The sequence below is a fragment of the Photinus pyralis genome, unplaced genomic scaffold (genome assembly GCF_008802855.1).
Source record: "Photinus pyralis isolate 1611_PpyrPB1 unplaced genomic scaffold, Ppyr1.3 Ppyr1.4_LG3a, whole genome shotgun sequence".
NCBI classification, from domain to species: Eukaryota; Metazoa; Arthropoda; class Insecta; order Coleoptera; family Lampyridae; genus Photinus; species Photinus pyralis.
The window spans coordinates 4848924-4870134 of NW_022170509.1; the positions used below are offsets into that span (position 1 = coordinate 4848924).

The following is a 21211-nucleotide window of genomic DNA, read 5'->3' on the forward strand; positions in this document are numbered from 1 at the left end:
GAAAGCACAATAACTAAATATACTAATGTCTTAACCGCTAACCTAATAAAAACCAAATTAAATGATATTAAACTTAAAGATTAAAAATAAGATTAAAATAAGATTAAAAATATTCCATCAATCTTTTAAGATCAGATACTGAGCAAGTGTTAATGTCACACATATTAGCAATTTTGTTAAAGTTGCTTACCATAACAAATATAGGTGATTTACAAAGTAAGTTTGTATTGGCCTTAGCACAATTGAAAGTATATACATTACGAGCCGAAGAACGTGGCACATGAAACCGAATAAGGGAAAGAAGAGATGGACAATCTAGGTTATTGTGTAACAAATTGAAGAGAAAGTTAAGGCTTGACAGAGTTCTGCGAACTTCTAAGGAATGTACCTGAAATCGAGATAGCAGTAGTTGATGATCAGTACCAATTGCGGGATAAACTCTGTCCAATTTAAACGATAAAAACTTCAGAAACTTACGCTGCACTGCTTCCAGGGTTGTTTTATGGCAGTCATAGTAAGGATACCAAATAAGAGAACCATACTCCAGTTTGGATCGCACATAAGCAGCATATGGAGATTTGATAGCAAAAATATTGGAAAAATCACGACAATTTCTGATAATAAAGCCAAGCTCGCCTTTATACCCCAGCAGGTTTCTTGAATCATGTATCCTCTCAACCTTATGCTGTTGCAGCTGTTGAGTGGTGTAGATTAATTTGAACCACCTTAGTCATAGGTAGGACTACTTACCTATATCAGGTGTGGTTCCAGGTTAGAGATCCCCTTCCGTCTCTATGACCTCGCCTTCGTAAATGTCTTTCTCTTTGGCTTCGGTCAATGGCTTTAAAGGTAAACCCTGGAGAAGCTCTGATGTAGACGACACCCACACACCTCCCTCAACTCGTCCCAGGAAGTGTGATTCATCAGGACAACCAATCGGATGGTTTTCATTTCCTCATATTTTTTACTTTACTTGACCTTCCGTAATTTACACAACAATCCTGAAGATAATTAACATACTTTTAATAAGATAGTGAATACCACTACTGAGTTATTAAAACAAAAACAACCTCATTACTATATTCTGAACTCGTGTAGTTGTTTTTTAGTGCACTTGGATTGTACCTTAATGTGAATAGTTTGGACATTTTGTTTATAAAATGCAATGCACATTTTCGGCAATGTGCTCTTTCCGAGGCGCCTATTGCTCCTTTGCGCCGTAAGGAACCTCGCCCCCCCTCTGGGCCGGCCCTGCGGTCGGATCAAGTTATGCAGGGCCCTCCTGTGTCAGTACTCCGTAAAGCGGAAACAATTCACGGATAATCAAACATACCTAATAGTGCTTACGACTTAAAGTCACTGGTCTAGTGACTAATAGTGCTGATCTGAGTGTGCCCTCTGTTGTCTGCCATGGTGTACTACAGAATACATGGTGGTGTAAACACACCTTAGATGAATATTAACAGGTTATTTGCATTAAGAAATTTATAAATAAATATGTGACATCGTTTACATATTTTCGTCAATCTTTCTGTTAATGTTCTTCAGTACTGCTAGTTCTTCGCATAAATGTTAAATTTTATTTGCCTGTTAAATTGTCACAAACGGTAGGCAACACTAACGTGGTAAAGATAAAACAAGTAAGACATGCCAAATATTTTGAATTTTCTCTTTTAGTATACGAAATGCAAAGCTCTTCATGTATACAAACACCAATGGAACATAGTTTTCAATACTGTGACATATCGGCACCACACCAATAAATGAGGCAGCTTAATATCCAGTATTAAAGCGCATTATGTTAACCAGCGTATCACAAGAGTTTCGAAAGTTTTCTCGCCACTGTTACACGTTACGAATGATACTGAAGGACACGTCTCGTTCCTTGGAGGACATTCAGTGTAACTTGTCTTTAGGAGGTAACTCACTTAACACTATACTTCAGAATGAATTCACTTTCTCATTGCAGAAGAATTTAGGGAAAATTTTCGAAAGGAAAACGTCATCGGCCGTCTGCAACACATGTTAGAAGAGTGCTTACCTGCTGTACTCGTTTTTGGACAAAGTTGTCACGTGAAAGCCACTTTTATTAATTACATGTTGGACCAAACAATATTACCTTTGAACAGTAGCGGATGGAGATGGGTGTGTTTTTTTATTGCTACCTTAAAATACTTTTTACCTGTTTCATCTGTGTAGGTGAGATTATCGTACGGACACACAAAAGAAATACGGCTCACTTTAATGCACGAATACGAAATTTTGGATAATCTTCAAGCACATCAGAGACCATGGGTAACAGTACCCGAAAGTGACTTAAAACGTACCGAGCAAGAATCAACTGCCGATTCGTGCCAAGCTTTAGAAATTAAACTAAATAGTGCATTTCTTAAAGATAAAGTGAATATTCTCGTTCCACCCGATTATCCATCCGAGTGTCTATCAGATACTTTGAAAGATCTTATCCATATTTTACCTGTGATAATTTATGTTGTAGATGAATCTCTTAACGATTGTGTAAGTATACTCATATACCGATATTCCAATTTTTTGCCAATCCGCAGCTTTGATAGTGCAGGTGGACATTGGCAAACCAATATACACGATGTTTCAAAATGATTCCAAAAGGTATCTATTACTGAAATTTCTTAATGTGTATGAAAGCAATTAATAGAGCATAAATGGGGGTAATAAAGAAAGCAGAATTGCTATTTTAATCTTGTTACATTGAATCAAATTAAATACGGTGAAGTTTCATTCGTTCTTTTACTATCTGGAATTAATCTTTTTATGAACTGTTTATAGTTTTCTATGGGACATAAATGTCGCCCTCGAATTGGCTATTTAAATTCTCGAGCGGCTATAAATGTAATTGTCTTTCAAAGATCCATATTTAGTATATGTATAACAATGGTGTCAGAACACGGTACTCATAAAAGGCAAGTGGAACGTCACGACGAGCCATATCTATTGGTGATGTCAAGGTTTTTAGTACAAATATCTGCAGAATAGAGTGTCAGAGCACTTTGAATGTATGCCAGGCGGCCTTTAAATGTTTATGTGTAAAGAGCCTCCTCGCCATTAATCATCCACTAAAAAAGTAAACATCGACAGCATCCTACTACTTGATAACACAATCATTTACTAAGGTATTTCGGTTTAAAAAAATGCGCATAATCTGCACAATAGTTGTGCATAATTTATACTTGTTTGTATTCCTTCAGCGTGGTTAAATTGGTCAATTAATAAAAGTAAGTGCAGCAGGCCGGATTGGTGATGCTGGCGGGCCGGTTTTGGCCTCTGGGCTGTAGTTTGGAGACCTGTGAGTTATATCATGGTGTAACTCACGATTTATGACATAATACAAGCATGGCTTAATAATACTTTATTTCACATCGATGTTAGAACTAACTCGAAACACAATTCGATTTGCTTATATAGCAAACAACGATCGTTCTAGAATGTTCTTCGAGTGCTCCCGAACTCCTCCGAATGTTCTAGAACAAACACGTCGTATTTCCCAGAAAGAATGGGCGGCATCCACCTTAGTTTCTTATCGCCGATGACTAATGTTTCATGGCGCCTCGATGTCTATTGGAATTTCTAGAATATTCGCTACGGTAGTGTAAATCAGCAGTTCTTAAAGTGGGTGCCGCGGCACCTTAGGGTGGCCCAAGGGTGCCGTGATTTTTTTAAATACATATTTTAATTAAATTTACTTACATTAAAAAAAGAATTAAAACATGTTGGTGAAAAATATTGATTAACTTAAAACTGTAGTTGACATTTGCGCAAAATGATTTTTTATAAGTATTTGTTGATTTGTTGTTAAGTTGAAATTATCAAAGTGTGCATTTGCCAAAGACTCCGGATCGGGGGGAGGGGAGCGAGACTAATACTAGTATCATCTTGTCTCAATAAGTTAAAGACTATAGAATTATTTGCCAATGTCCTCTACACTGTAATTGCAAAATACATAAACAAAATATTTTTTACTGATCTTAAAAATCAATAGACTACGTATCTCTTTTTACAGCATATTCAAGAAATACGTATTATAAAAGAAGCATATCAGGATCTTCCAATTTTGTTTATAAACATGACAAAAAATGGCATTGAAACACTATCACCGCCCGAACAACCCATTTTACGTGCATTGCCTCATTTAAAAAATGACAAATTCAGCAAAAAATATATACTCTTAAAAAATCAACTTATTAATTTAGGTAAGTGGTTCGGCGATTCCACTATTTCATGTTTCAAGTGGTTCATTTCAGGTTTTATACGCGATAATGTAATGAACGGAGGTGAATTTACTCAACCGTTCTGTACAGAATATAACAATATGTTATCGAACGATTACGAATTCAATGACAAGTTTGTGATATTCGTTCGTCACACCTTCAAATCGTATCTTTTAAATATGTCTTCTAAATTAAGTATGGTATGTGCAGGTGTTGTCGTCCTCGATGATTAGCTTACTCATATTACGGTTGCAGATTCACAATGAGTGTCTTAAAAATTTTATACTACGGACTTTCGACATGGCCCGAGAAATTCAAATAACACCTCAAAGAATCAAGTATGCGCAAATTACAGAGGCTGGATTATATCGAGCTTTAATGGAGATTGCGGGGAAAAAGCAGGAAGAGTTAGTTCGAATAATTCAGTCTACTCTACATGATATGAAATTAAATGCTAAGCAAATATTGGAAGATTACTATTGTGAAGGTAAGGATTTTGCATACATTAAGGGTTATCTCTGTCGAAAATATCTACGCCACAATAACACGTGCGGGGCTCGCTACGCGCAGTCGCAATGCTGACAACCTTATACTGTGTCTTGTTGCAATCAAATTCGTCACTGCACATCATTATTAGCTTTTTTTCCTGCTAGAGTAAATTACTTTACGTGATTATGGACAATTGAAAATTTACGGTACTAAGCTGGTTGTCCATATTTATGGATTTTGTGTGGAGGGTGAACTTACTTCCACTATGGTCGTCCGTCCGTCGCCAGCGTCATTTAAGCACCCAAGTTTGTCGCAAACTTAGGGACGCCTGCAGGAGAAGCTGCCATTTTCAGTCGGAATTTCCCCAACAGTGGATATTACGAGCAGCATTTTGCGTACATTCTGGCTAGTTGGACAGCTTTCTTATTTCCCTTTGCCCTGACCCACACAAGTTCTTTTTGTGAGGTTGGGTTGGGAATTGAGTTGTCCGACCTCGGTCTCTTTTTGTCCAAATTTGAGTGCTTACCTATTTGGAGATCGGGAACCTGCAACTGAGTTTGAGGGGTATCCTGAGACGCGCAGTCTGTGTTTTTTAAAGTATTAATATCCATGCTAGGAAGAGTTGACTTATTTCATTTGCTCCCCATCCGCCAGGAAACCCCAGGAAGAGGTGTCTGGGCTACAGCTCCGGAAGGTAACAGCACGCAGATCTAGGTTTGTGTCTAGTAAGTACAAACATGAGAGTCTGCTTTTAGCCTGGATTCTCACTTAGGGTTGTCATACGTCAAGTTGACATAAGGAATAAACTAAGCCATCCTGATATTACACACCCAATCGATCATTGTATCACATAAGCCTCACAACCGCCGACTCGTGTGGCACAGTTCAGTTAAAGCTGGACTGTGGTGCTAAGGGTCCCTGGTTCGAATCCGGGTTCGGGCATGGATATTTGTAAAAGTGTAGTGGCTTGAGTTGGTAGAACAGCCTTGGCTGGAACCCCGCCCACTCAAAAATAAAGGCAGAATACAACCACTTCAAAGAACAGCACTGAAGGGTTACTAAACTGCTCTTTATATTAAATTTTAGAGATGGACGGCAATAATTCGCACCAATCATTCACAAAACCAGTTTCAACGGAAATTCAGCAGATCATTTTAAATAAATTGGGAAACGCGGTGGCCATCCAATTAGTGCAGTCGGTCGGCTGTCTACATGAGAACTTCACAGGAACTTTGCAGCGATGCTTAGAAAATCTGGAAAAAAATTGTAAAGACCAAGATGGCAATGTACTGGCATCCGACGCTGTTAAAAAAATTATAACTGCAGCTTATAGTATTGAGCTCAAATCGTCTTCGTCTTTCTCGATCGCGCATTCGTTTATGGAAAGGTTGCGCAATTTTATACATAGCTTTCAACTACCGTGGGTGGCTCATTCTCAACAGCAATACGACTTTAGCTGGCGATTGCAGACAGTCACAAATATGCTGGATTCGTTGAGCTCGTCGAAGTTAGCAAAAACGGTTTCGGCACAAGTGAGTAGACAAATGATCATCTGTTGATGGTGGGTTTATTCAATTGGAACGTTTTTGATCATACCTTCAAAATTATTGCTCGCAGAAACCCATCAAAGTACTCTTAAACTTAGCAAGCAATATTGCGCATGCATGGATGTAACAGTTTCAGGAGGTTGTTAGATCGTCACACGAAGCATTTCAGGCAGCTATGAGGTCATTGGAACATCAACTCTCTGGCAAATTAGAGCGTATGGAAGAGCAACGAATAGCCATAAGAAAGCAGTACGCGCCGCGTTTCGCCCGACTCGCTTTAGAAAGCACGTCGCTTTGTGACCTTGTGCAATGGGGAATGCCAATACAAAGCAAAGAAATAGGAAGGGGACAATACGGAGTTGTGTTTGCTTGCGAACCGTGGGGCGGCATAGATCCGTGTGCAGTTAAATCAGTTGTGCCTCCCGATGATCGGCATTGGAACGATTTAGCAATGGAATTTTATCATACCAGGTAAGTTTGGGAAAAACGTTTAGTTGAAACTGTAATTCGAGAACTAATGTTTTCATGTTAAAAGTCACGCATGCGCAGAGCTTTAACCACAGATGTTGATCTTGGCAAATATAGTAAAAGATGCTTCAAATCTCACTCACGTCTCCTTTAAATTTTCCTAATGCTATCTCTACATATCCTATGCGATCACCTACACCTTCAACCCTACATCTTCTTCATGTCTTTTTTGCATCTCCTACAAGCATTCCTCCCCATCATTTTTCACCTTATTCGCCCTCGCTTCCCCCATGCCTTCTGGAAATTTTTATCGTGCATCTTTTTTTCTTCTTTATTTACATTACCTCTCCTTCAACACTCCTTTAGGTTTTTTTCACTTCCTTTTTCTTATAACTGAATATACTTCTTTGCGCTTTCTTCATCTTTCTTTTACAGTTTCTTCTTCCTTCATCCTCTAACATGTGCTTCGCATCCATCCATTATATCTCCTCTTCCTCCACTTTTTGTACATGAATTAATTATGTTTTTTTTTTTCTAAAGAACAATAGCTGAACATCCACGCATTGTAAAATTACGAGGTTCTGTAATCGATCATCAATACGGCGGAGGTTTTTCAGCGGCAGTGCTGCTAGTCATGGAACGCATGAATAGAGATCTGTACTGTGGATTGAGGAATGGTTTATCGTGGTTGATACGACTTCAGATTGCCATTGATGTTATTGAAGGAATAAGATATCTACATTCGCAAGGTTTAGTTCATCGTGATATAAAACTGAAAAACGTTTTGGTATACTTACTTACATTTCAAAATCACCACATATTCACCTTTTTTTGCAGCTGGATAACAACAACCGCGCTAAATTGACTGATTTTGGATTCTGCATACCAGAAGCCATGATGTCAGGTAGCATTGTAGGTACACCGGTACACATGGCCCCTGAGTTGTTATCGGGACATTACGACTCCAGTGTTGATGTGTACGCTTTTGGAATACTATTCTGGTACATTTGTGCAAATCAAGTTCGATTGCCGTATGTTTTTGAGCAATTTCTTAACAAGGAACAGCTGTGGACAAGTGTTAGGAGAGGTAGCATGATTCGTCTAAATCGGTGGTTCCCAACCTGAATCAAACAAAATGTAGCTACTAACTAAAATTGACAACTGATCATTGAAATCTTAGTACACTTTTCTCTGTTTCGTTTTGTACTTTATGCTATTGAAGTGACTACTTCTTTTTGCTTGGTATGCACTATATGTTTTGGGTGGGAGTAAAATCATCTCATTCGTACTGCCACAAAATATAGCTTTGTATTCCTATGGTCATCACGTGTAACGCGTGTTCGAACCCAGGCGCGCGCTTTTTTTTCTGTAATGCATCGCAGCAAAAAGAATGGAGTGAAGGAGTGGGAGAGAGAAAGAAGTATATAGTCACTTCTGTTGGCATTGACAAAGAGGCATTTTCAATTTGTTTTTTATTTAATGTTATTTATTTATTTTTAAGTGGGCGGGGTTTCAGCCAAGGCTGATCTACCAACTCAACCCACTATACATTTACAAATATCCATGCCCGAACCCAGAAACAAACCAGGGACCCTTTAATACCGCACTCCAGCTTCAACTAAACTGCATGGGTGGGTCTTATTTATGAACGAATAACAAGTTATATGCTAGGTAAAAATCTCCACACCATGACAACTCGGCTTGCTTGAACATTGTTGCTAGTCTAAAAGTTTTTCAAGTTTTGAGATTATACCTCTTTAAAATACTCTCTAGGGGGTCGCGGCCCACCGGTTAGGAACCACCAGTTTAAATGTTTGTACTTATAGATTGAAATTGTAGGTCTTCGTCCAGAATGTTTACCTATCTTTTCTAAGGGGTGTTGGAATTTGATGGAACGATGTTGGGCGGCCGATCCGGAAGATCGTCCGCCGTTAGGTGAAGTACAGCCTATACTAGAAGCTATCTGGTACAAAGCTACCATGGATACATCAATAGGAAAGGTACACACAAAAAATAATTGCCCTTCTATTTCTAGAAACGATAATGATTTTGTGGAAAATTACGAGTACTCTCAAAATCCCTATGTTTATTTGAGGGAATATTGATTGTTGATAATGTTACGCAATTGTTATAAAACAGAATCTATGAAACTTTTCATTTACAGTGTTCTTGTATACTGATTTTTGTTTTATTCCTTATTACAGATCATTAAACTGTGAAGATTGCAAGATTGTCTTAATTTAGTATTAAGTTATCAAGTTTGCATTTCAGCCGTTGTTCATGATTATAAAGATCGAAGTCTGAGGTGCTATCGACTAACATTATTGAGGTGTAGAAATTGTTGTTATGTGTTTGGGAAGAGAGTTGTGTAATGCTTTAAAAAACAAATGAAGGTAATGTGGCTGTGATTTTATTTAAAGTAGGTTTTTGTACTAAAAAATCAATCCCAAATTTTGTATATTAACTACTTGTCGTAGGTACACAAAGGATAAAGACTGATTTCATATTCTTATACTTTGTTGTGTACTTGATGTTTTACTCACGTTAGTTACAATAGATTGTATTGTCGTTCTTTTATAAGTACTTTGATAATAAATTGTTTTATTACTGTATTTTACTCAATACTTACGTGACTTAGGTGTAGCTTACCTACATCTAGAGTAGGGTGGATTGAGAATTCGAATTTTGAAATTGTGTTTTGTGATAGTACACAATAGTTGTCTTTTCTTATTCCAGTAGAAATATGTTACAATATTTTTATTGTAATACGTCCTCTGCTTTCTATCTATTCCCAATCTTTTGTACTTTTGCATATCAACAGACTTGTAAAGGATTTATCTTCTAATAGTTATAAAAATAATAATCGCACTGTATTGTCATTGTCTATGCCATACTTGTTATCTTGACCTATTAATTAATGTGTTCAATTCAGATTATTCTGAGATGTATCTGCTTCGCCTCCCCTCCCTCTTCATTTACGTTTTATTTACAGGAACATCACGTCTTCTTCTGTATGTTCCCTGTATATTTTTGTTTTGCTCGCCTTTGCGGCATTACTGCAAGCTTATAGTCAGGGGGTGGGCAGGCGGAATTCAGCCCCTCCTAGAACGATGGTCTTGCTCCCTTTGGGGACCATGGTAATAATAGTTTTAATGGTTCCTTTAGAAAGTATAAAATATAAAGCTACACAACTCGACATACAGCTACAATTAGACTGGGTAAACAAAAACAAGGAGACAAAAATATTTGAAGCTTTTATAAAAAATAACGTGGAAGGAATATACATTTCTGTGCACTTAAATGGTGGTTTGTGGACCGTGTAAATAAAATGTTACCTTCGCGTTCTCATTCAACACTGGAATAGCTCTTTTGCCCCCTTTTAACATTTTAGTCTTCCTACAGGGCGCTGCGCAAGCTTGCACTCTTGAATTTATATCTCATTCTAACCCTTACATGAAAACTAAAGTAAGTATATTTTAAAAGGGTACATTCTGCACTGGCAGAAAGTTCAATTGAAATTGAATTGAAAAACGTGGTGGAAAAAATTGGACCCGGAAAACTCGCCCCAGGAAGATTCACCCTAAAAAAATTTGACTAAAAATTCGCCTAAAGAAAACTCGCCTCCAGAGAATTTGCTCCTAGAAGATTAGCAGGCTCTCGTAACTATAATACCGAATTACTTAACTATAACTATGCAATCGAAAGTGTCATTAATGCACTTATATTACAAAATAGTGCAACAAATATAAAGTGACTAATAACCCTGTAAATTAAAAGGTAGGGAGGCCTGGGGAAATTCTGTATTGTCAAAGCACTATATCGTACCATGGAAATCACTTTTGGTGTACATGTTTGCTCGATATTTATGGTTATGCTTTGATTACATGCGGTCATGACCTGGAGTTTAATTTATATTTTTGGTCATTCGTTTGAATTTGTGGATGCTTAATGTGTGTTCTGTTGTTTGTAATAACACTACGCCGTGGATAGACAGTCGCAGGGATGGGAAATACTGTAACCAAAATGGACACGACCTAAACGTGTGATTGATCTCGAATCTCAACTGTAGGCTTGAATATCCCACAAGAGGGACAAGCATGGTTCATTATCAATCATTTGCCAACAGGGGCGGACTGGCCCGGGGGGGCGGGTGGCAATTGCCACCTGGCCTGTACGTCATAATGGCCCGTTGGAAATTTATAAGTATGTGTTGTATTTAGTTTCTTGCACTATTAATAAATTAACACGTTTCTCTAATTGGAGTTGATGTTAGGTTGTTAAAAAATTAAAAAATTCTGTTTTAATTGAAGTGTTTTACAAGGAATTTACTATTTTTTGTCGTAGTATGAAAGTGCTGAAATACAATGATAGGCGACGCGCCTCGTTTGGATTGTATATTTTGTTACTTTTAATTATCAGCTGCAATTTAAAAAAAAAACTGTATTGTAATTGATTTCCGAAAAAAGGAATACTAAAATGAAGCAAAAAAATGTTTTTGTGGTGCACCGCAGAGCTACCCCCGCCACCTACATTACTACACTAATACTTTAATGACCCGTAACCTATGCAATTCCACCTGGCCCGTAAGTACCCAGTCCGCCCCTGTTTGCCAACAAATTTCGAACTTAAATCGTAAAGCAGACTTAATTTTCAGCAGGCCCCTCGTAATAATCCGTAATTGAATATAATATATCAAGTTGGCACTTGAAATGTTACTATCCTGTGGTACCAACCCCCCCAGCCAATCCCAAAGCTGCATTTCGCGGTATTTGTTTAATGGAGGTTATGTTGCGCTCCGAACCTCCGATGTCGGTTATGATGGTCTCAGGTCTGTGGTCGGGTATGCAGTTGTACTTTAAAATGGCTTTAATTATTTATTTTTTTGTGTTTAAGCTTGTGGAAATTAAGAACTCGTCGACCATATTATAAGTAAGATGTTTCTTAAACCCTTCAAAATGAGGTCAACCCATCAGTTAAATAAAACTGAGAGGTAAGTGGTAGACTGTTCAACCGAATTGTTATTAGTTGGTATTCTAGGCGTGAATTGAAGAAATTTTGCATTAAGAGTTTCCCGCTAATCAGCGACTGTAACTTTTATGAGGACTGGATAACGAGAAAAGACAGAGTAACGATTTGCAAACTGCTCACATATGGTGGAGAGTTTGTGAATGCTTATTTAGTGAATCAAGTGCCTTTATTCTTTGAGTATGATGAGCAGCTATTCCCCACTGTCTATTTTTTATGGCGCCATCCAGATGCTTTATTATACTTCACGACACACTCACAAGTAGTACGAAAACTGCAAAATGGTGCAGATTTGATGTTGCCCGGGCTGTGCCCTGAGATATATTCTAGTCTTAGTATTGCAACGTTTGAACGTGGAACTAAACTTTTTGTAAATACTTCAAATAATAAAGCTGCAGTCGCTGTCGGTGTAACGGCAGACTCGGCTTCGGTACTACGTTCATGTAAAGTGGGCAAATGTGCCATTATTTATCATTCTTTTGACGATTTTCTGTGTAAAATAAATAATATGCCTACCTCTCCTATTCCCCAATTGGGGCAGTCACAACTTCCAATTCCATCATTGCAAATGTTACAACCTGTGCTGGAGGAACCAAATACGCAATCGACGTCCAATGAAACTCCAACTTCTCCAAATGAAGAGGCTAATATAAAAGCTATGGATGACTTATTATTACGCTGCTTATTGGTTGCAATGAAATTTACCAAAGATATAAAAATACCAATGTTGGTCTCGACTTTCTGCAATACATATATAAAGGAGGCATGTCCCGCTGCTGACATAAAGAAAAGTTCCTATGGGCGTATTACGGCGTTCCTACAAAAATGTGCCAAGGTAAGAAATTTCATAATTATCCTGCAATTTTAAGGGGAAGCTGAGGGATGAGATTTTCAAAAACATATATTAAAGTAGACAAATGTTTCTAAAGTAAATAAACCGCGTGTAAGGCGGATCTAGAAATGCAACAGAGTGAGTGACGCTACAGGCTCTTTGGATTTAATCCATATAGGTCAATAGTGTAAAGTTTGAACTGAATTGGTCTGAGCGTTTGCAAGTTATTGTGTACAGAGACAGCCACTATCGATTCTCCTAAGAAGCTTGCATCATTTTTCACTGCCGCTTAATGAGTAATTTTTTGTCCTGGAAGTACTTTGGGTAAATGTTTTAAAGTTGAATACCACCACATCGTTAATAAAATAATGATCTATGATTCTGAGATTTTTAGACCAGAAATTCTTTCTAAAACAAATGAAAATATTACTCTACTAACTACAACACCTAGAAAATTTTCTGAATCGCTTAATGGTAAATTAGTTTTATTAAAGAGTAAATGAAAGCTTTTATTGGTTTTGGGAGATCAAAAGCTACTGAAAAATGAAAAAATCAGTATTTAAAAAATAAGGTACCGTCGCATCGGGAAAGTAATAGTTATTTGTACAACTAGAGAAGAAAGTGAAGTTTTTCAACTGCAGTTCATGTATTAATTGAACGAGAGTTGCAAAACGCTTTCTTCTCAAGTTTTACACATAATTTTTTCTGAAACTACAATCAAAATTGAAAAATTATCGTATGCAATAATGAAATTTGACACATAGCAGTCTAGATGTGGGTATGTTTCAATTTTAAATGTCATTAACATTATTAAGATTAACGTGGCAATAGAGAGGAAAATCAGATTTTCTTCGCCGTTTTTAGAGACGAAAGTAGCAGAGCAGAGAGCATTGAAAAGTGCCAAATATTCAGTTTTAACAGATTAACCAGCATGAACATTACTTCAATTTAACCAACTCTTTATTTCTTATAGATAGCAATACTATTGCACCTAATTTGTAACACTCCGTATACATTATATGACAAAATTCTTTAAACTCTCATTTTTATTTGAATTTGAAAGTTTTAAGAAGTCTTAAAAAAAGATCCAAACTTGTGCTACGCGAAGAACAACCATTTGAATCTAAAGGAAGCAATGATTGTATTCGTCAGCACATGTAACAGGTCTTCCGGTAGGCGAGTGTATGCGGTAAAAAATGCTAGATAGGTCAACTGAACGCACATACGTGTTAGATGTGAAAAAGTAGCAGTAATGTTGTGCGTGATATGATATGATATTCGTACTCCTTTATATTCTGTATTCCCCTAACACACTCAAATGTGATCACACAAAGCAAGGTGGCTCCCGCACATTGTCTAGCACTAGGTCCATCAGCAGAATAGGTAAGTGAAGGTTTAAACTTCCTGCTATGCAGTTTAAAACTTCCGATGGTAATTGAGATGGTAATGTTAAAAACTGACTTTCATTTTGGGCCCAGTTTAGCAAAGTACATGACGATCTTCGTGTAGACCTCAATGATAAAGTTGAGTATTTGCTGCAGGCTACTGTACCAAATAGTACGGCCAGGCAGCGTGTGAAAAGTTTCCGATTGGAAAAAATTATCAACAAATTGTTGAATGTTTAAAAGTGTTCTAGACCCCATTGGCAATTAGAATGTCTTTTGAATAAAGTACCAAAAGAATGAAAGAATACCGTGTGTAATCGCTCCATTTATAGTTAATTAATTAGCCAATTTTTTAATTTGAAAATAATGCGAAGCTTTTTATTGCATTTTCAAAATGACATTCATAAACTAATTTGATGTGATCCCCCTCTATGACCTTTTATGTAATCAATGGACTATATTAAAAATTATAAAATAAATAAAAAAAAATAAAAATAAAAAAAATTGTTGTAAGGTGCTAAACTTGTTTTTTATTATTTTATAGGACGAGCTCATCTCATTAAGCAAGAAAGGACACATATATGTTATTACGGAGTTCAATTACGACCACCAGTTGGTTAAGGAGTTCGAATATAATTCTGAACAAGAACCAAAAATATCTGTACCGACCCAAGAGAAACCGAAGTCGATGACTGTTAGAGATGTTTATTTCATCACGCAACCTGTCCTCCCACTTTTTCAGAAGATGGGAATGAGGTGCTTTCATTGTATTATTAGTTAAATTGAAAAACATTTGTCAATTATTTGTACCTGCCTTCATCCTCCCCAGTACTACTGTAGACGTATGGTCTGGCATTTGGCAATTTATTTTGCACCTGATTCTTAAGAACAATTCAAGTGTTTAAGAAAACATATACTGACATTACTCAAAATTTGTCAAATTTTTAGGGATATCGAATTGAGATAATCGCGTAAGGCCCAATGTAATTGGCAACGTATGATAATTTCTCATTACTTTCCAATGTACAAAGAAAATTTTGATTTATATACGAAAAAATTCGTGCTTAATTCGTTTTTCATGTTTTATGCCCTAATGCATGGACCGCTTTTGGAGTATTAAGATTTAATTTATTTTAGGCCTGGCACTGCAGTGTCTGTTCCACAGATAGACGAAGCCATTAAGGATTACCTTAAAACACATAACCTTGCATTGCAAGGCAACCAGCTCGAGTAACATCTATTTTAATGTAATTTGCAGTAAATTAAATTTTTCTAGTTTTAGCGCAATTGACATAACCGACTTTATCAAATCCCTCTTGCCAAAGGAAGGAATAATATTAACCTATCTAGATTTGAAGAAACGCATCTTGGATCGCATGACAAAAGGTCATACACTTAAAATTGGAGATGTTGAAACGACTAAAAAAGGTGAACTTGAACCAATAAAGATTACCACTGCTTTCCGAAGCAATAAATGTGTAACTTTGGTAAATAACGCGGAACAGTATACTATAAATTTACTCACACTCGCCAAAGAGTGCCAAATTGGGAAGGCTACAGGAGCAAAAGTTAATCCAGGTGTTCGTCCTTCCATAGGTAATGAACTGCAATTACAGGGCAACCAGATTACTTTTCTAAAAAATTTGTTAACTAGTAAGTGTCATTGTCAGTATTCGTTGGAGTTAATAGTATGTTTTCAGGTAAATACGGGGTACCTGAAAATTGTATTGTATCATCTCAAAAAAAGAAGTAAGTTTGTCTGTGTTAAATTAATATGTCTTCCATTTGTGTATAAAATAGTGGTAGTTTGTTTCGTTTATTTATGTAGAATTGTTTTCTCGATGACTGAATTTCGTTGCGAGTTTTATTAATAAAACGTTTATACCATTCTTAATTTTGTCAGAAAAGCATTTTTTTATCTTAAATTGAAAAAATATATATACAGTGTGACCACAAGTTCGCAGCATATGGGAAACTTTTTTATTATTTGCATAAAGAAAAAAAGTGAAACCTGAAACACAACAATCGGATATCAAATGTTTTCAATCATACGAGGTATGTCCACAAAGTAAGTTCCGTTTGGTTATATAAAAAAAACCTGCACAGATACAGGAAAAATATTTATTGTACAAAAATCGACATTTCTATATGACTTCCGGAATTTTGTAGGCACATGTCATAGCGTAGCACAAGTTTTTGTATGCCTTCTTTATAGAAGGTTACCTACCGCCTATGTTTTCAACCATGTCGTAACATGTTCTTTCATTTCGTCATCATTGTTGAAGTGTTGACCACCAAGGGAAGATTTCAGGTGTAAGAAGAGAGAGCGAGAGACCTGAAAACGAAGTAATTCGTATATCATTAGATGAGAAAAAACTCTTTTTTCAATTGATATCATTATAAACCCTCTTAAGTTAACACAGGGAACAATGATCTGCAAAAAAGCTTTTTCCCATGTTAATTGCCATTCGGTTTTGAAATATTCACCCGGTATATGACCTAAGGCATTGTTTAAACAATGCCTAACCTAAGGCCATCACACCCGGTATATGATCTAAGGCCATTACACCAACCATCCTCTACCTACAGTATACCAAACACTGCAGCACTGATGTTCATATGGTTTCCTATATGTTAATTTTGTTCTATCGATTTCAGATACTATGTAAAGTTCAGTTCAGATGTACTACACGAATGACGTGCGTACAAACTTAGGAAAATCCGATTATAGTAAAGTTCTCAGTGAAAATATTGAGAACAAAAAATAAGAATATAGTCATAGTAGAGTTGCCTTTTAGGCACTCGGCCACTAGACAAACAAAGGAGTAGGGAAATTGATGGATTAACCAAGATGAAATAAAAGTCGCCACAAGTCGAGGAAGATGTAGAATGTAAGTGGAACCATTGAATAAAAACACTATAAGAAGCCTAACGCTTATGGAAGAAAGCGCGACAAATCCCCTTGCACCCGCATTGGTTGTGACCACCGAACTCTCTTTGCGGTAAATAGGAGGAAAGCAAATTCTCGTTCTTCTCAGTTCAAGAATCGACACTATTGACAGTGTTCCCATTATATTCTCAGTTCAATCTCTGTCGCGCTTTATTTCCACGGGGTTAGGCTTCTTATAGTGTTTTTATTCAATGATGGAACAGAATCAAGGCGGGAATAATCAAAGCAGCTGAAAGTTGGATATAAGAAAGGAATACGATTAAAGAAGCCTTTGATCAGGAAATCATAGCAAAGATGAAAGAAAGAAAAAGGTACAAAAACATCAATACCGAAGGAGGTAGAAGACAATATCGGAGGCTAAATACGGATTTGAGAAAAGAAACTGGTGAAGCTAAGAAAAAGTGATGGGAAAATCAATTGGAATGAAATAGAAAACCTTGATAGGATAGGAAGGCACGATATTACTTACAACAGGATTAAATAGGTTACCTGGGTGGAAGACAGGAATGGAAAAGTAATGAAAAGAGAAAGAAATTCTAAGTCGATGGAAAGAGTATATGGTAGATCTCTATAAAGCACATAACGAAGGCAATTGGAACTGGAAACCGAAGAATGGGTCTGTCCTGACAATATAGGAGCCAGCATTATGTCATAGTGTAAAGAATACACTAAGATTATGTTTAACGAAGTAGAAAGAGTAATGAAAGATATGACATCAGGTAAAGCTACAGGGATAGATGGAATTCCAGTAGAAATGTTAAGGTGTCGTCAGGAAGAAGGAATTAACATCTCTATATGATATTTACGAATCAGGGGAATGGCCTGAAGACTCTAATCACTGATGATACCTCTGAGCTAAAAAGAAAGGAACAAAGGCAGTGTGATGGTGAGCATAGAACAATCGGCCTGGTAGGACAGACAGCAAAAATCTTGTTGAGAGTGTTAGAGGATAATGGGAGAAAATGTGCTAGAAGCACAATTCGGATTTAATCATTCCTCGTGTGTAATATGTGTTGCCTATGAATTGGGCGAAATTGAATAAGTGTGGCAACACCGCGAATCGCGATTTGGACAATCAAAACGTCAAATCTACTCCGTAATCTGTATCTCGTTCCATTTCATTAGTCATTTAATAATTAATTGAATACGTGCGCTGATTTTAGGTGTACGTTCGTATGTAAATAGTGCTACTTTGGTAATAAGTGGGCGAAATGTTTAGTTGGTTAACCAGAAGTAGCGACAAAGAAGAAGTGTACGAAAATGTGGTCCAGGGTCTTAAAAATATTTACAAAAATAAGTTGCTGCCTCTTGAACTGCATCACCAATTCCACGATTTTCACTCTCCCCAATTGGAAGATTCAGATTTCGATGCGAAACCTATGATTCTTTTAGTCGGTCAATATTCTACAGGAAAAACAACCTTTATCAAATATTTATTGGAACGTGATTTTCCTGGAATCCGGATTGGACCCGAACCGACTACTGATAGATTTATAGCGGTTATGTACGATGATAAGGAAGGTATGATCCCCGGAAATGCTCTTGTAGTTGATCCTAAAAAACAGTTTCGTCCCTTATCGAAATTTGGCAACGCCTTTCTAAACAGGCTACAATGTTCCTTGGTACCTTCACCTGTGCTGAAAAATATTTCCATAGTGGACACACCCGGTATTTTATCGGGCGAAAAGCAACGCGTTGATCGTGGTTACGACTTTACGGGAGTGCTGGAGTGGTTTGCGGAACGTGTCGATCGTATAATCTTGTTATTCGACGCACATAAGTTAGATATATCGGATGAATTTCGTAGATCAATTGAAGCTTTAAGGGGACACGATGACAAAATACGGATCGTGCTCAATAAGGCCGACATGATCGACCATCAACAACTGATGCGGGTGTACGGTGCTCTCATGTGGTCGTTAGGAAAAGTATTACAGACTCCCGAAGTCGCTCGCGTCTATATTGGCTCATTTTGGGATCAACCCCTACGTTATGACGTTAATCGTAGGTTATTTGAAGATGAGGAACAAGACTTATTTAGGGATTTACAATCTTTACCTCGTAACGCGGCGTTGCGTAAATTAAACGATCTAATCAAGCGTGCTCGGCTTGCCAAGGTACACGCTTACATCATTTCGGAACTAAGGAAGAATATGCCGCCGATGTTTGGCAAGGACTCTAAGAAAAAGGAGCTAATCAAGAATTTAGGTCAGATCTATGACAAACTACAGAGGGAACATCAAATATCGTATGGCGACTTTCCCGACATAAAAAAAATGCAGGATGTTCTACAAAATCAAGATTTCACAAAATTCCATCCAATTAAGCCCAAACTACTTGAAATTGTGGATCGCATGTTAGCCGACGATATATCAGTATTAATGGCGAAAATACCACAAGAGGAGGTGAATCATGTCGAGGCCGAGACGATTATCAAAGGGGGTGCTTTTGAGGGCGTCGAGGATACGATCTCGCCATTCGGATATAAACGTGGCGAAGGCATCGATGAGGGCTATGGTGAACCAGAATGGGTCGTTGGTAAACATAAACCTCAATATGATACCATATTTTATGGATTGGGACCAATGGATGGTAAAATCACAGGAGCTGGTAAGTTCAACTTGTCATGAAAAATAGTGGGGGGAGGAGGTGTGGGTGTATTATATGTTTCGGGCGCAATTGTTACATTTAAGAAAGTAGGTAGTTTGTAATTGGAAAAAGTGAGTATTATGATAATATTGGGTCAAATATGGGGTTTGCTAAATGTAAAGGATGTTATGCTTACAATTTTTAGCTTTGAATTAATGTGAGTAAATTTCAAAATTTTCTAATGTTACCTACACTGTAATTTTTACAATCAATACCATCTGTACTCTGCAGTACATACTCTTGATAGTCTTAGTACTAATAAAAGTAACATTTTTGGCATCATCTGTACTATTGGGATTATATTAACAGTGTCGGTATTACATTTGTTCCCTACTCCAAATTTGAAAAAAAGTTCAGCGAAATGCTAATACATCTAATAGAATTTGATGGTGGGGATGCTGAGTTGACTGCAAGGTACCGAGAATTACGTGCTCAATTTAAGGTAGTACCCTTATTAAAAACGTTGTTTAACATTTTCCCAAAAATTCTTATAAATCTTTAGTACAACATTTAGGAATCTTACAAATCTCTTGAACCTTTTTGAAAACAACAATCTCTCTTTTAGGTAGATTTCTATTTAGCTACGTATTGTAATGGTACCAGTATATTTATATCACTTCCAAGAAACACTCTTAACTTTCGTAATTATGAAACGATTTCGATCAAAGTTTAAGGGTTGTGTAACTCATAAATATCTCGGTCAAGTTCGTGAATCAGTCAAGAAATCTAAAGGGACTCTTGCACTGTTTGACCATGAATGGACTAACTGTGGCTTTGTTTGCAGTTGCGAAATCGGAGATGGTGAAATCAAAATTGCCCAATTCAGTGTTGGGGAAGATATGGAAATTGGCTGATGTCGACAAAGATGGAATGTTGGACGCTGACGAATTTGCTCTCGCAATGCACTTAATCAATATAAAAATTGACGGCAATGATTTACCATCTGACCTACCTGATCATCTGGTACCTCCTACAAAGCGCTAATATGTGCACTGTAATGGATAAAATCATACTTCATATTCCACAAGTGCTATTTATTATTACATTTATCTTTGTGCCTCTTTAAGTATAGTATAGACAAGTTTCAAGCGTGCACTTGATGTCACTATACCAAATATTTCGTTATATACTTTACCCCTTTAATTAATGTCAATTGCTGCATTTGTTTTAAACTGTTAACTGTAATATGTTCCCTTTGTAAAATAAAGCAGGTAATGTGATAAATATGTACTGTAAATAGTGTAATATTGATAGGTAATGTAACTAAGCGTTGTACAGGATAATAACAACCATTAGAGAAATTAAAGGGTTGTTTGCCTCGAAGGTGATTCACTCGCTACACAAACACCTATTGAGGATAATTTAATATCCTTTATAGTTATCAAATAGTTTTTCTTATAGAGGTAATATATACATATATATTTATTTTTATAATTATAGATTTGACACATTTCTTTATATGAAACAGTTTTGTATTTACTGTACTTTTCTCAATTTTTTATTAGTCTTTTGTAGAGTATGTACTGTTCAATAATAAGATATTCTGTTGGGTAATTTATATTTTTATGACCTTGCACTAAGGTTATATATTGCCGCCCAGTTTGATAAAAAAATATGTCGAG

General features: G+C 36.8%; 3 protein-coding genes and 1 long non-coding RNA gene across 10 annotated transcripts; 3 read left to right on the forward strand and 1 right to left on the reverse strand.

Moving 5' to 3' along the window:
• Positions 1-162: 162 nt before the first annotated feature.
• Positions 163-1488, reverse strand: LOC116165250. Of its 2 annotated transcripts, none has more exons than XR_004144113.1 (3): positions 1126-1488; positions 751-1001; positions 163-694 (listed from the first exon to the last, which is right to left on the reverse strand). It is a non-coding gene; the product is annotated as an uncharacterized LOC116165250 (long non-coding RNA). The 2 variants fall into 2 exon arrangements; XR_004144114.1 differs by having other exon boundaries at positions 163-388; positions 478-694; positions 751-1349.
• On the forward strand, positions 1459-8973 carry LOC116165246 (dual serine/threonine and tyrosine protein kinase-like). 4 transcript variants are annotated; one of them, XM_031479518.1, is made up of 13 exons: positions 1459-1625; positions 1678-1919; positions 1970-2145; positions 2200-2517; positions 4037-4226; positions 4278-4444; positions 4500-4731; positions 5820-6265; positions 6411-6751; positions 7289-7535; positions 7586-7835; positions 8588-8748; positions 8953-8973. In XM_031479518.1, exons 2-13 carry the CDS (start codon positions 1799-1801, stop codon positions 8965-8967), a joined length of 2664 nt encoding a protein of 887 aa, XP_031335378.1. In that variant the 5' UTR covers positions 1459-1625; positions 1678-1798; the 3' UTR covers positions 8968-8973. The 4 variants fall into 4 exon arrangements, with proteins under 4 accessions (XP_031335378.1, XP_031335375.1, XP_031335377.1 ...); XM_031479515.1 differs by lacking the exon at positions 8953-8973 and having other exon boundaries at positions 8588-8946; XM_031479517.1 differs by lacking the exon at positions 8953-8973 and having other exon boundaries at positions 6417-6751; positions 8588-8946.
• Positions 8974-11519: 2546 nt separating this feature from the next.
• On the forward strand, positions 11520-16947 carry LOC116166075 (eukaryotic translation initiation factor 2D-like). Of its 3 annotated transcripts, none has more exons than XM_031480906.1 (8): positions 11520-11588; positions 11642-11738; positions 11786-12608; positions 14535-14746; positions 15128-15220; positions 15273-15643; positions 15691-15739; positions 16649-16947. In XM_031480906.1, exons 2-8 carry the CDS (start codon positions 11683-11685, stop codon positions 16686-16688), a joined length of 1644 nt encoding a protein of 547 aa, XP_031336766.1. In that variant the 5' UTR covers positions 11520-11588; positions 11642-11682; the 3' UTR covers positions 16689-16947. The 3 variants fall into 3 exon arrangements, with proteins under 3 accessions (XP_031336766.1, XP_031336765.1, XP_031336768.1); XM_031480905.1 differs by having other exon boundaries at positions 15267-15643; positions 16649-16942; XM_031480908.1 differs by lacking the exon at positions 16649-16947 and having other exon boundaries at positions 15267-15643; positions 15691-15884.
• Positions 16948-18006: 1059 nt separating this feature from the next.
• Positions 18007-21143, forward strand: LOC116165253 (EH domain-containing protein 3). The gene is made up of 2 exons (XM_031479525.1): positions 18007-19550; positions 20374-21143. Exons 1-2 carry the CDS (start codon positions 18152-18154, stop codon positions 20571-20573), a joined length of 1599 nt encoding a protein of 532 aa, XP_031335385.1. The 5' UTR covers positions 18007-18151; the 3' UTR covers positions 20574-21143.
• Positions 21144-21211: the final 68 nt, after the last annotated feature.

Coding starts and splice junctions, on each gene's coding strand:
- LOC116165246 (XM_031479515.1), top strand. CDS start 1,799: ATGTTAACCAGCGTATCACAAGAGTTTCGAAAGTTTTCTCGCCACTGT. Junction 2,146..2,199: donor ACAGTAGCGGATGGAGATGG/GTGTGTTTTTTT, acceptor TCATCTGTGTAG/GTGAGATTATCGTACGGACA. Junction 4,732..5,819: donor GGAAGATTACTATTGTGAAG/GTAAGGATTTTG, acceptor ATTAAATTTTAG/AGATGGACGGCAATAATTCG.
- LOC116166075 (XM_031480905.1), top strand. CDS start 11,683: ATGTTTCTTAAACCCTTCAAAATGAGGTCAACCCATCAGTTAAATAAA. Junction 12,609..14,534: donor TCCTACAAAAATGTGCCAAG/GTAAGAAATTTC, acceptor ATTATTTTATAG/GACGAGCTCATCTCATTAAG. Junction 15,221..15,266: donor TTGCAAGGCAACCAGCTCGA/GTAACATCTATT, acceptor AAATTTTTCTAG/TTTTAGCGCAATTGACATAA.
- LOC116165253 (XM_031479525.1), top strand. CDS start 18,152: ATGTTTAGTTGGTTAACCAGAAGTAGCGACAAAGAAGAAGTGTACGAA. Junction 19,551..20,373: donor TGGTAAAATCACAGGAGCTG/GTAAGTTCAACT, acceptor CTTTGTTTGCAG/TTGCGAAATCGGAGATGGTG.